Source organism: Schistocerca piceifrons, chromosome 2 (assembly GCF_021461385.2).
Source record: "Schistocerca piceifrons isolate TAMUIC-IGC-003096 chromosome 2, iqSchPice1.1, whole genome shotgun sequence".
NCBI classification, from domain to species: domain Eukaryota; kingdom Metazoa; phylum Arthropoda; class Insecta; order Orthoptera; family Acrididae; genus Schistocerca; species Schistocerca piceifrons.
Window position 1 is genome coordinate 736,707,861 of NC_060139.1, and position 15,723 is coordinate 736,723,583.

A 15,723-nucleotide genomic window follows, 5' to 3' on the forward strand; every position below is an offset into this window, starting at 1 on the left:
ATACTTAAAGTTGGTGAGTTTCTCTCGTTCAAAACTAGTATTCCATTATTGATAGCACATTTACATACATAATCCCGCATAGTTTTGTCCGTTATTGACACGGTTCACTGGTGGTTATCGTAATATTTCACTGTAGTTTATAGAAGGTTGTCACATTTTGGCTTAAGGCCACTCAGAATTATTATGTGAATATCATTTCATTGCATTACGTCACTTACCATACTGTGACCAATACAGTTATACTGTAATTTACTACACTCTCACAATCTTGTCATTTACTGTACTGTGGCCAATACAGTTATTTTGCCAATTACTATACCTGACTTTCGCAACATCATAGAATCAAACATACATATGAGAACACAATATTTTACATTTTCTTGAAAGTTTCATTAAAATGGATAACTTGTTCATTGCCCTCTGGCACAGTTGTAGTTCATGTGCACAGTAAGGAATAATTATAGTCTGCTTAACGAGTCATGTTGTTGTTGTTGTTGCTGTAGTGTTCAGTCGAGAGACTGGTTTGATGGAGCTCTCCATGCTACTCTATCCTGTGCAAGTTTCTTCATCTCCAAGTAACTACTGCAACCTACATCATTCTGAATCTGCTTAGTATCTTGGTATCCCTCTACGATTTTTACCCTCCACGCTGCCCTCCAATACTAAATTGGTAATCCTTTGATACCTCAGAACATGTCCTACCAACCGATCCCTTCTTCTAGTCATGTTGTGCCACAAATTGCTCTTCTCCCCAGTTCAATTCAGTACCTCCTTATTAGTTACATGATCTACCCATCTAATCTTCAGCATTCTTCTGTAGCACCACATTTCGAAGGCTTCTATTCTCTTCTTGTCTATTTATCGTTCATGTTTCACATCCATACATGGCCACACTCCATACAAATACTTTAAGAAAAGACTTCCTGACACTTAAGTCTATACTCGATGTCAACAAATTTCTCAACTTCAGAAACGCTTTCCTTGTCATCGCCAGTCTGTAATTTATATCCCCTGTACTTCGACCATCATCACTTATTTTGCTCCCCAAATAGCAGAATTCATCTACTACTCTAAGTGCCTTACTTCTTAATGTAATTCCCTCAGCATCTCCTGATTTAATTCGGCCACATTCTATTATCCTCGTTTGGCTTTTTTTAATGTTCCTCTTATACCCGCTTTGCTAGATACCGTCCATTCCGTTCAACTGCTCTTCCGGGTCCGTTGCTGTCTCTGACAGAATTACAATGGCACGGGCAAACCTCAAAGTTTTTATTTCTTCTCTATGGATTTTAATTCCTAGTCCGAATTTTTCTTTTGTTTCCTTTACTGCTTGCTTAGTATACAGATTGAATAACATGGGGGATAGGCTAGAACCCAGTCTCACTCTCTGCCCAATCACTGCTTCTCTTTCATGCCCCTCGACTCGTTTAACTGCCATTTGGTTTCTGTACAAATTGTCATATAATGTTTTAAATTGCCGTATAACTGCCATTTAGTTTCTGTACAAATTGTCATATAATGTTTTAAATTGTTCTTTGCACAATAACAAGGGATATTCTTTATGCACAGTAAGGTAGAATAAAAGTTTGGTTAACGAGTAATGAATTTATCAAACTGTTCAGTGCTCACTTGCGCACTACAGTTGACTTCAAAAGTTTTATCGTTGTTATGTTTTTGAGGCGACAGTGATGTTAAACTTATTACACAATATAATTCGTTGTCCTAACTTCGTGATATACAAGATTTTTATATTAATAACAAGTTTTAAAATGTCGACGTCGGACTGAGTCGTCGACATGCGCCGTCGCTGATGTGGACGAAGTCGTCTGCCCCGCCGGTGGATGAACCCGCAATCCACCTGGACAGCGAACTCGGAGTGGGCAGCCGTTGGCGATGAGTGTAAATCAGGAACACATCATCCGGGCCGTCTTTTCTAGAAGCTCATCATTGATCCCTGCTGACCTTGGCAACAGCTGATCCGGAACCGCGAACATGAAAATTGCCAAAGTGGCAATAGAGTCTATGACACAGTGTCCTTTGGAAAGCTCTCAAACAGATTAGTAAACTGTTAGTGCCACACAAAAACGTTTATCACATCTTTTTGTGAAGTTTTTATGATGTTTGTGGAGGTTCTTTGTGTAAATAGCGCACCAGTTGGATAAAGTTCATGGAATTCGCTCTCCTATTTAAAATTAGTTACTGTTCTGAACGCAGTGAACCTTGGTTTCACAATTTTCACTGTGTCTGTGAAAATTATTCACATTATGACTACACAATGGCGGCTGAAAATATCTGAACAGTCTTATCGGCGGCACTCAAAAGTTTTCATAATTTATTTTTAGAAATGTCAGACGCCGTTACCCAGAGATTACGAAATGTGTTGCGCTGTCACTGTGACAGACTGTCCCGTAAGTCTCGACACATTCGCTGCACTGCTGTTTTTAATGCATCACGTTCGACGTTAACTTTCACAAATGTTGAAATGTGTGTGAATTCCTAATGGACCGAACTGGTAAGGTCATCGGTCCCTAGTCTTACATACTACTTAAACTAACTTATGCAAAGAACAACACACACACACACACACACACACACACAAACACACACACACACACCCATGCCCGAGGGAGGACTCGAACCTCTGACGAGGGGCGCCGCACGGAAATTTCACAGTCACTTTTGAGTTTGTTCACACGTCACTGACACTAGCTCTGTTTATTCTTTATATATCGAACATACAGCTTTTCTTGCATGACTTATGACATCTTTTTACATACAGTTTGAGATTACACGATGTACGTATATTAGTCATCTGTACATCATGTCGCTTATTATAATCATACAGACGTGTAAATAATATTTTCTGGGTACATAATGTGCTCACATAAGGTTAAATACGTGTCTCTCCACTCCATATTTTATGATCAGTTGATCATCTGGAGTCTGCCTTTCAAGGCTCTGGTTTGACATTTACAAGGTGGTGGGCAGTATATAATTTTTCATGTTCAAGAATACGATCACATGTGTAGAAGACACTAGTACATGTTCCTGTTTACATAGAAAAGGAAGTTACCGGAGCACCAATTGCGAATATCATAAGAAACTCGCCAAAACTACCATTATACCCGGTAAGAAAAACTTTATCTCAAGGCAAAGTCCGCCTCCGGTAGCTGGGTGGTCAGTGCGACAGACTGTCAGTCCTAAGGGCCCGGGTTCGATTCCTGGCTGGGTCGGAGATTTTCTCCGCTGAGGGACTGGGTGTTGTGTTGTCCTAATCATCATCATTTCATACCCATCTATGCGCAAGTTGCCGAAGTGGTGTCAAATCGAAAGACTTGCACCTGGCGAACGGTCTACCCGACGGGAGGCCCTAGTCACACGACATTTATTCATCTTAAAGCAATTCAAACTCTGATAATCCATGGTGCATCTGGTAATGTTTGTGAAGGCACATAAGAACATTTAAGTAAATAATGAATCATTGTTTATTTGTGTGTGTGCAAAATGAAACTTATCCTAATTTTCTTATATTCTAGATTTACATGATGTAAAAAAAGATTACTGTTCTCATCGAAACTTATAAGGAAACGAACCTGAATTAAAAGATGGATTAACCATCAGCAATTTCCATTTCAAGTAACTAGCATTTAGTGGTGTTCTACGCCTGTTCCGAATATTATACGAGATACATAATTCAAAGTGCTTGAAAACCATTTTCAATTCTTAAATGCAATAGACGTTATTTGCCTAGACTGATTTCTGCGTTAGTTGCCGCCTGGGCATCCTATTAACAATTGCAGTGAAACTGTTATGTAAGATAGAAATCTACTATCTACTACTTTGTACTACTTACATACTAGAAATACTTACATGACGAACAACAACACATATACAAAGAAAACAAATATAACCTAGAGAAGTCTTACACTTTTTATTGCAAGTTACTCCATAAATTTTTTCAAGTTCAAAAATGGTTCAAATGGCTCTGAGCACTATGGGACTTAACTTCTCAGGTCATCAGTCCCCTAAACTTAGAACTGCTGAAACCTAACTAACCTAAGGACATCACACACATCTATGCCCGAGGCAGGATTCGAACCTGCGACCGTAGCGGACGCGCGGTTCCAGACTGTAGTTTTCAAGTCCTTGTATGGACACAGGCCTTGACAGTGATACTGTCAGGTGGTGCCAGCCTGTAACTGCCCCACTCGATCTCGAGATGATTCATTAAAAATTCTCTCTCTTAGCAGCTAACTTAATCTCTACTGGGGTACTCCCAGTGCAAGAACGGAGCAAATTATTGTATATTTGCTGATATTCACCCACATAGCCCACCCATCACATATGTTGTCTAGGGCTGTAGGTTCATATAAATCTGTTAAACTCTTTGAACACGCGTTCAATCGGGCTACTTTCCGGATGAAATCTAAATATTAATACCAGTTAGAAATCCTGTTCCTCCAAATTTTTCGGCCTGGTACGTACCAGTACAACTATACTGTTAATACCCCTCGCATCCAACACAAGCCTTACGCTTCCAGCCGCCTTTGCTATAGCCAGTAGTGGGTTGCCATACGAAGACTAGGAAGGCTCTATAATATTCCACTCTAACGTCTTTCTGATTTTTCTAGTTGCCACTTCCTTTTTCGTCCAAGGAACAGAGTAAGTTGCGCAGCAATATGTTTCATGTAGATACACCTCAATGTTATAAACATAACCTTTTATAGTTCCTGGCTTCTCGGAAAAGATTTCTGTACAATTGCTTAGTAAACCCATTAATTGTGTCTGCTGCTGCATATCTAACCATCTGATTCGACAACCTTTTGTTGAATGAGTTCTTTAGTGGCAATTATCTCACTGCTACAGTATCACTGAATGCGTAAATTACTGTTTGTATAAACAACTGAGGTGGGGTATACTGGGTAGTGCGTTCAGAGGCTCCTTCGTACAGAAGTGTATAGTAGGTTCGAGAGGTGACACCAGAGTGATCATTTTATTCTTTGTTGTTCTTAGTAATTGTTACACAGTATATATAGATTATTAGTATTTTCATGTTCAAAACAAATAAAGTTGGAGTGTTTTTATCGTTCTAAAATAATATTCCATCATTGATAGCACATTTACATACATACACACGCATAGTTTTGTTCTTTATTGACACAATTCACCTGTGACTATCGTAATATTTTACTATGGTTTTTAGAATGCTTTCCATGAGACGGTACAGGCTGCAGCATTCTTTCGGGAAAGGCAACTTCCCCCACCACTATATAAACAAAAGCTCATGCAAGTTATTTTGTCTACTTACATAAGTGAATGGGACACGAAATGCTGAGGTGGTATAGCCTCTCTGTAAACTGAAAAGTGAGCTGCTCACTTTTCAGTTTTCAGGCAGACTATAACACCACAGCATTCCCTTACGTAAGTAGAAAAATAACTTGCACGTGATTGTGTTTATAGAGTTTATGAGTACTTACTTGTAGTTGTTAACGAATGACCGGGAAGTGTGCTGTTGTCAGTGACCTGCTAGTGTTGGCGGGAAAGGTGTTGCATTCTCAAATATGGCACCTTGCTGCTGCCTCTCGTCGTAAGCCTATTGTAATGCTGTGTAACCGTGTTGTGGTCTCTTGTTGGTTCAGTGATGCTTAACTACGTTTGTTAGCTGGCGCACACTAACTTCATGTTGACAAAGCCCGTCAGCCGCTCTACAATAGGTGTGGGCAATAAAAGCACAACTGTTGGTGATCTAATCACTTCTGAAGTAACTACATTCTTCACATGTAAGCGTAAAGATTGACAGAAACCTTACACAGTATCTCATCTACGGCTGTAGGTTGCTGTCTTCTTCTGGATACTGGGAAAAGACAGCATCCGCTCTGCTATTAGGCGATGTCCACGTTCAACTTGGGCACTCTCGTTATTGACTCTCACACGCTGTCCATCTGGACGGAATACCATGTTCGGGCCTTTTCCTTTTTCCGTTTTGCTTACTCGTCATCAACGAACTTGGCCTCCTTCGAACAGTAGCCCATGACGATTACTTGGGCCAGCAACGACGAACCCAAAAACAATTGCGTCCAGCACCCTAACACAGTCAGGCATCGATCCTCAGCTTGGACACAGTGGCCTCCGGCAATGGCTCAACAGGTTGTCGTCACGTCTGCTCCATGACGCTGATCCATATCCAGAGCCAGCTTGTCAACAGAGAACCTCAGCCATCACACCAATGCCTTGCCCCTAACGACAGGCCACAGAATTGTCAACAAAATACACATTGGCTATGATGCTGACCGCCCATATGATGGTGATGGCACTTCTCTCTACTGCCAAATACTGTGGTACATTGCTGTGCTGACACAGGAAGCCTCAGAGTGGTGCTGCTTCAGCCTGTATGCCACCAAACGTTCCCTCTGGATCGAGAACAGTGCCTCTCCTGGAAGGGCGGGGGGGGGGGGGGGGGGGGGAGTTGCGCCTGGCTGGGTCAGCTGGAAGAGTGCCGCATAATTCCAGTGCCATGGTGCTGCATACTCTTCCATGTAAAACTGGTCGCCACCATCGCCTGCCAAGAGTGACTTATCACCCTTGGAGATACACTGCAATATAATAAAACAGATTACAAACTCGAAAAGAACTAAACCTGAGCCTGTCAAAGAGGCACCAATAAAAATAAGTATAGGTAACATACATCTGACGTAAAAACTTCGTGTCTTACACTCTTCTATCATTTAGGGCAGCTACGGGCCAAAATATCCACACTATGTCCACGTAACACAACAAGCAGAACCCATGACAACTGCCCAAATGGGATATAATACTATGGCACCCTGTGGTAAATGGTGGAGAGGGGAGGGGAGAAGAGGGTACAAACCTAACAACTGAGGTCCCCACAGACACTTTGCCAGAATTGTAACATCAACCTGCTGTACTAAATTAACCTCCTCTTATCCTGAGATGATAAGACAGACAATAATTCACTAAAACCAATGTCTCCTCATGCTACCCTTTTTAACAATTACTTTAATGTGTTCCTATCCCCTCCATCTTTAACTAAAACAACTTAACTGTTACCTAATTTATCACAATGTGAAACATAGCTGACAGCAGCAACCATAAAAAAATCCAATATATGAAATATACAGTCAACCCGTCGCATAATTGTAATATAAAAAACTTGAGCGGTTTCGATACCAGTGAAGGTATCTACTTCAGAAAGAAGTCGCCTATATTTTTTTAAACATGTTACAAAATAAACATTTAAAATACTCAATACCTGATCACACTGAAAAAGAGAACATGGAATAAAGCAGGCACTTACATAAATTACATGGCACTAAAATTGTAAACATACATGATGAGTTAAGGAGCTCAAGTCAACAGCAGAAAACACAGAATAAAATCTTTCGTGGAGACATCAAAAGTTGTTACAACACATACAACTTTTTAAAAGTATGGCAGCTAATTACGATGCCAGGTAAATGTGATGTAGAGCGTGGCACTTTCTGGGCGCTTGTAACGTAATAAACGCTCAACTGAATGAAATACGCAACCATAACAGTATTACATCAGTTTGATACATATTTAGATGTTTTAAACAAGGCAACTGGTATGTGGTATAAAAAAACAGGATTTATGTAAGACACAAAAGGAACAATTTTTAATGTTTCCACGGAGGATTTTATTCCATATTTCCCGTTATTTGATTTGAGTTCCTTAGCTCATTATGTACGTTTACAATTTTAACGTCATGTAATTTATGTAAGTATCCGTTTTATTCCATATTATCTTTTTCAATGTGGTCAAGTTTTACGTACTTTCGACTTTTATTTTGCAATATGTTTAAAACATTAAAGGTGACTTCCTTCTGAAGAAATACCCTTAGTGTTACCGAAACCTGGTCAAGATTTTGATTTTACACTTATGCAACCTGTTGCCAATATACTTTACATATTGATACTCAGTTTATGTAACGTGTAGCACTAGTATGTAATCTACGCAACTGCACAAGCGAAGATGGCTCACTTATAACATACTTCGGTGATTACTCATGATTGGAGGTTCTTGGCCATGTAATACTTTTTAAAAGAGGTAGTTGCCATTGGCTGTATAAATCATTTATGTACACTATTGTAGTTTTATCGAATGATGTACCTCAAAAAACTGTGCTTTAACACATGTCAAACTCTACAACTTTACATTAGTTGGCATGTAAACAGTGTACAAGAACCATGGGCACCTGCCACATCCCTAGCAGCCATAGCCGCAACATGACGAAGGAAAGCAAGACAGAACTTCCCAAGAAGCTAATGCTACAGCTATGCACACCGCAGCAGCACAGTACACAACTGCTCTCTTCTACCTGTTTTAGCACAGGATTTAGGCGGCATGGAACTTGGACTGGCGGTTGTGCTAGCGTGGGCTTCTTTGAAATAACCTTTATTGACAACCACATATAACACAAAAGACTGAACGATATCAATAAAAATCCTTGATGGGTAACATAAAATAATGAGCAATATTATACCTTTAAATTCAGCATAGCACACAATAATGAAAATGAAAAAGGTTCTTTTATACAGATGCAATCTCCTTAATGGGCTCCGGAAAGGCTCAAAATCATGAAAAGTTCAATTTTTACTTTTTTGCTTTTTCTGAATCTGCAGACTATTACCTTTTAATAGATATATAATTTATTCAATTCCGAAGACTACAACTATTTTTAAATTTTTTTTGAAATGTGTTCTACATGGGCGTGACCCACTGTGGCGCTGTTAAACTGCTGTCAAATGGTGTTATTATTAACGTCCGTGTTCATCAGGTACATTTTAGTGATGTGAGATAAAGTATGTGTTGTGGCTAACCTGTGATGGTTCAATATATATCGCTGGTGTGATTGTCGATTGTTTCATGTTTATTTACTCTGTCGTTATCTCGAAAATATTCGTAATTAATTCTGTTTCTTGAGTCTCTGTTTTGTTGAAGTATAATAATGAGTAAAAGTAAAATTATTAGAAATCCTCTGAAGGCTTTTAAGAAAAGGAGAAATGTTGGAAAGCCAAAGGTATGTGTTATTACTGTAAACAATAAAGACGATAACCAAGTGAGTGAACCTAACCTCTCAAGTGCACCTGCCCATAGCAGTCAAAGTGGGAAAGAAAATACTTCACAGAAGAAGCTTGGTTCAATGAGTGAAAACTATGAATGTTTTATGGGCGAATCGGATGTGAATGAAATATTTGATATGTCGGTTCTCAAAGGAATTTTTTCAAACTGTGTAAGATGTATTCATTGTAGTGAAGTTGGTCTGGAACTCTCCATAATAAAGCACGTAGGACTTGCTAGTGAAACACAACTGAAATGTGATAAGTGTTCATACATGACCACCTTTTTGAACAGTGTTGCAGTAACTGCAACTGAAGAAAATGGTAGCAAAATCTACGAACACAACATTAGATTTGTTTATTCCTTGCGTTCAGTTGGTAAGGGTGCTACTGCAGGTGCAATTTTCTGTGGCATCATGAATCTTCCAAATCCCCCAACCAAGTTTACGACCTATAATAAATTAATAGGGTCTAATGTAGAAGATGTCTGTATAGAATCTATGAAGAACGCTGTGGAAGAGGCAGTAATGGAAAATAATGGTAACAGAGATTTGACTGCAGCGTTCGATGTACCTGGCATAAACGGGGACACACATCTCTTTATGGTGTAGTATCTGCCACCAGTATGTATACAGGGAAAGTTTTAGATGTAGCAGTAATATCAAAGTATTGTAGATGTCCACAAAAATATAAAGGTACACATGAAAATAATTGCAAAGCTAACTATAGTGGCAGTAGTGGAGGAATGGAAGTGGCTGGTGTTGCCAGTATATTCCAGCGTTCTGAGGCGTGTGATAAAGTGCGATATGTTAATTACCTTGATGATGGTGATTCTAAAAGTTTCAAACATGTTCAAGGACTGAAGCCCTATGGTGATGATGTTGTAGTGCAGAAATCTGAGTGTATTGGACACGTACAGAAGCGAATGGGAACAAGACTTCGGCGACTGAAAGCTTCGTACAAAAAACAAAAACTCAGTGATGGTAAAGGGTTGGATGGGAAGGGAAGGTTAACTGACAGTGTAATTGACAAAATACAGAACTATTATGGAATGGCTATTAGGCAAAATACACAAAGTGTCGACGAAATGAAGAAGGCTGTTTGGGCTCTTTTTTTTCATACTTCTTCAACCGATGAAAATCCCCAACATAGCTTGTGTACCAAAGAAGAAGACAGTTGGTGTAAATATAACAAAGGATTGCTAACTGGTGAAGTGTACACTCATAAGCATAGTCTGCCTCATGCAATAATGGAGGTGATAAAACCTATTTTCAGAGACTTGGCAGCACCTGAACTGTTGAAAAAGTGTATTCACGGAAAAACTCAAAACCCCAATGAAAGTGTAAATAGTGTTATATGGTCGAGAATCCCCAAGGCTGTATTTGTTGGATTAGAAACACTTCACTTTGGTGTGTATGATGCTGTTGCGACTTTCAATGATGGCAACATTGTAAGGTGCAAGGTATTTAGAAATATGGGAATGAAGATAGGTTCTAACATGGTACGAGCGATGCTTGCTTTAGACAAGGAACGCCTTCGGGCTGCAGACAGGGCTGTAAAGAGTCTAGAAATACAAGCAAGAGTAAACAGGAGGAGGAACAAGAGGAAGCTGGAGGAGGAGTTTGCAGAGGATGAAGATAATCAATCCTATGGACCTGGAATGCACTAAAAAGTTAATCCAATCTTTGTCGCTCGATTCCCAAAACTTTTATTTTCTCATACTAATTACATGTTTTCTAAGGATCTTCCAAACATATTTGTTTCAAACTTTCAGTAAATGTTACACAGTACCTTCTGCATAATTTAACACAGCCTTTTTCCAAAAAACTGTATATTTTTGAATATATAAATAAAAAATTGCAAAAAAATGTGAATTTTCATTACAATTGAAAAAAAATCATCTTTAATAACTGAACTAAAATTTTGTAAAATCCCTGTGTTAAGTTGTAGCCCATATTCCAATAAATAATCTGTAAAATGTTCAACTTCCTACCTCAAATACTTTGTGAGGGAAGATGTAATTTATAAGCGTTATTTTAACATTGCAAGTATAGGGCGTACCGGAGCCCCTTAAACAGTATCTTATTCGACCCCAGTCTAACCAAGAAGAACAATGCCAGCCTGAGTAGCTTTGCAAGTGGACACAAAGAATAACAATATACACTAAAAATTGAGAACTGTCACAACAAGAGATACACTGTACTAGCATCAATCTTAGCCATTTACCCAACTAGAACTAAAGGCAATACAACTTCACAGGGCTAACTAATGTATTAGCAAAGGAGAACTACATAACACAGAAAGACTTACAATGACTGAGTCATGCCTTCCGTGTGAATACTAAAAACCAAATTGCAGTAAAAACACCCTCTTACGCATCTTGGCCATGCTACACAATGTAAACTTTACTCACTATAAAGACCACACTATGTTTGAAAACACCGCAACAAACACTTGATGACTTCACTTCATTTGGCACCTGCTGCACATTAACTTCAGTCCGATGGCACTTGTCAGCCACCCGGCAATACACTTCTGCAATAGCTAAACTCTTCATAATTCCTTGTCTCTAGCTGTGGACTACCGTCTTCTTCTCGACCCTGGGAAAAGACACCATCCACACCAAGTAGCTGATGTCTCATGATTATCGTTAAACCCTCTAAAAGCAGCCAGGTTCCACCAGATACTATTTTCCACTTTCTTCCTCTTTCCATCTCACTTGTTGGCCATCAATAAACTCACTCTGCTTCAAATAGTGCCTCACAGAAACTGTTTGGGCCAACAACATTGGACACAAAACGATTGTAGTCAGTACCCTAACAGAGCCCAGCGCCAGCCCATATTTTTTCTGATACTGATACCAAAGCCTCCGGCATTGGATGAAATTGTTGCTGCCACATTTGCTCCGTAACGCTGACTGGCATATTCAGGGCCAGCCTGGCAATAGAAAACCCCATCCATCATGATGATCCCGCTGGACTGACAGCCACTCTGGCAGTGACCATGCTGCTGAGCTACAGATGATGCTGTTGGTACCCCTCTGTAGAGCCAACTGACCTTCTGCATTGTTGGGCTGACGCAGGGAGCCTCAGTGGCACTGCTGCAGACTGCACACTGCCAAATGTACCTGTAGGATCGAGAAACAACCTGAGCCACGCATATGCAGATTGTTGGGAAGGAAACTGTGCAGTGACGTTTCAGTTTTACAGTACGTAGTATTAGATAGACAGATGTGCAAACAGATTCTCGGCACGTAGAGAGTAGAGATGACAGCCGGAAATGTTACACAGATGTCAATGGGATACCCATCAATAGGACAGGGAAGGGCAGCTGGCTCTCTCTCCAAACAAAAAAAGGTTGTTATATCAGCCAACCATACTCGCATTCTTCCCCGCCTTACAGATGTACCTGCTCGGCACCACATTGAGGACAGATGATGTAAAGTATATTAATTAATAGCAAGTGTGTCTGGCGACATTTCTTGTGACATTTCAAAATAATTTCACTGTTCACTACTATTCTCCTTGAAACTGCAAAAACAGATTGTTCAGGATTCTGAAAGCGTCCAGCATCATCAGACTTTCTGATTGCAATGTTTATTCTCATGTTACCAGCCAACGTCAGAAACTACAAAAAAATGAGAACACAGAAAGTACTCAGACATATCTGAATGCTGTCTGCATGCACTACGTTAGTATATTTTATGGTTAATTAACTTAATTTTGCAATAGTTCTGAATTTTATCAGTTTTATTTTGCAATAAACTGTGTTGTGTTATTTCCTCTCCACCCTATTCTTCTAAACCAATGAAACTCCCCCTCCAAATTCACCAGTCAGATTGTGGTGCACTCTTGGAATAAGAAGTTTAGTCTATGTAAGTGGCAGAGACATTTACTACTTGTGGAACTCTACTACCAAGACCAGAATGAAATCGTAGTAATGACTACTCTGCAATACCACGTCAGAGAAAAGAAGCATCAAAGCTTAATATCACAGTCATGGTATGGACTAAGCCTCATTTCCCAGGTATTCGTCGATAACCATTATAAATCCAAAAGAAATGAAGCGACAAATAAATAATTGTATGTGGAACTTGCTGATGCGAAAAACTATGACACAAGTCGGTTAACGGTTTATCAAGGGAGCTGTACTTTTATTCAGTTAGAGTAAAATGCTTGGAACTTTTGTTTTAGGGATTCCTGACCTGGGGATGCCAGCAATTGACCCATTGAAACTGGCTGAGGTAAAAGTCGATCCACTTTTCGGCGATTGGATTAAAATACTACTAAAAAACATCAAGGCTGATGGCGCTGGGAAGTTCAGAACCGCCAATTTGAAGTAAGTCGAATATGCACAAGAACCACCCATGAAACATATTTTTCGGTGGATATGACTGCACTGATGATGGATAATAAGGTAGTTTGCATTCAATTAAACACGTTGAACATGTTATGTTATATACTATACTGTTAAATTTTAGAAGAATGTTTATTATCAAAAGTAAATTTTATTGGCTTAACTCTAGCATCTTGTGGCCGATGAGAGTGAGATTTACACTCACGCTCAGTTCGTTGGTGTTCTGACATGTTGCTTCACATTGTATAGATTACATACAATTTCTAAGTTCCTTTTTCTTCCGTGCTTAGTGTTCATCTAAAGTTCGGTAACACAGTGTATCACGTAACAAGTTCAACTGATGCCAAACTATCTTATTATACAGCGTACCATCTATATCATACTGTGTGTGAACATTGTTCTGTCAAACTTTGGACAAACACTAATTATCAAAAATAAATTTAAACGAATATTGGTTCTCCCATTTGGTGGTCAATTATAGTGAGATTTAGGCTCGGTTCATTGGCGCTCTGACATGTTGATTCATGTGGTACACCTTACGTACCACTTGCACATTCTTCTTTCTTGCATGCTTTCTTATGTGAAATTATTATTATAGAAGTTGAAATTACTACAAGACATCCGTCTGAGGTTAACACTTGTTATCTTGAGCAGACTGCAGCTATAATTTGTTTTCGCTATGATTTCTCCTTGTCTTGTAAGCAAACAATACACCTATGTTTTTGCAAGCGCACTCATCAGTACACTCTGTTATGTACAGAGTTTTCTGTACACGCATCAATCCGCAGCATGCCTCAACTTCAGAGAGTGTCCCCCAGCTTATTTTGTGCGATAACACCAAAGATTTAAAAAATTCTCTGCTTAGATAGGTTCAAATTATACGTTGGTTCTAATACAATTTATTTGATGTAATTACTATACTTTTGTGCTGGTAAAAATCATATAGAAAAACAATAAAGAAATGAATTAACAAAAACCATATATAATCAATAAAAATCGCAAATAATAAGGCATTTCACAAAATAATTGTAAAAATGTGCCAGATGTGCATAAGTTGGCAGTGTAGTTACAATGCAAACTGCTTTCACCTTCTAGTTCAGTAATCTGAACATGCTTCAACATACAGTCAGCTTAGTGGCAACAAGTCCAGTTGCACAGTATTGTTTAAAACTCGTGATTTTGATTACTGCCTGTCATATGTTTCCGTTGTTGTGGAACGCTCTATTTCCGCGCTGATGAAAATGGAGATAACAGTGTTCCATTCTTTCGTTGGTTACCGAAGTAATCATCAGGTGTTTAACGCCACATCAATGACTGGATCATTATAGAAAGAGCAAATAATAGTGGGCTAGGAAATCGGCTGCATCCTTTCCAAAGGAAACATTCTGGTGTTCGCATTCATCCCTTTAAGTAAACCACAGAAAATCGACATTTGCATAGCTGCTTTGGGGTTTTAAAGCTTGCATACGCATTGATAGTTCTTCTACTGTGTGCAATGTTTATTCGGTTTTGCGTTTTCCTCACTAACAGTGAAATTTATAGATGCCTGCGCATCAACTTATTTCACAGAGGAAATTTTGTTGCTGGCGAATAGACAGACGTGACCACAATCTTCTTCAAAGACGGCCTTGCTTTCTGCTTCACTACGTCTTAAGCAAGCATAACGTTTCGATTGCTACAAGGCGAGAAGATCGGTTTGGTAGAACACAGATAGTGTCAATAGGGAGGATGATGAAACTTCCTGGCAGATTAAAACTGTGTGCCCGACCGAGACTCGAACTCGGGACCTTTGCCTTCCGCTGCAGAGTGAAAATCTCATTCATGGAGGATGATTTCTGCGAGTAGCAATAGGCAGTAGATGGTGTAATACAACAGTGAGAGTTCTGACACAGTCTGGATTATTGTCAGATTTATGATGACGTCAGTAATGACATCATACACTTTTGCGACATTTACCCCTCCCCTTCGCCCCTCTTTTCTGACATATGCCAGTTTCCTAATGTATACAAAGACAAGAAATTAAAATAGTGATGGGAAATTCAAAATTTGGCATGAAATCCAGATACAGCCCAGTTGTGCTACTGTGTTTCTCCCACTCCTAAGGCATCACTATGGAAGTAGGGCTGTTGTGCAACATATACATTGATGGGAAATCCATGATGATGCATTGTCATGTCACTCATATATAAAGTACAGAATCAAAGAGGCCCACTACGTTTTCACTGGTGTCTTCCACCTTAGACAAAGGTTACTGTTTTCCCTGCAGGTC

General features: G+C 39.4%; 1 protein-coding gene across 1 annotated transcript in view; it reads left to right on the forward strand.

The window, feature by feature from the left end:
- LOC124775807 overlaps positions 1 to 15,723 on the forward strand; it is a 76,444-nt gene that overhangs the window by 17,426 nt on the left and 43,295 nt on the right. Inside the window, exon 3 of the mRNA XM_047250638.1 lies at positions 13,292 to 13,436. Within this exon, the coding sequence (XP_047106594.1) occupies positions 13,292 to 13,436 (145 nt within the window). The remainder of the gene's footprint in view (positions 1 to 13,291; positions 13,437 to 15,723) is intronic.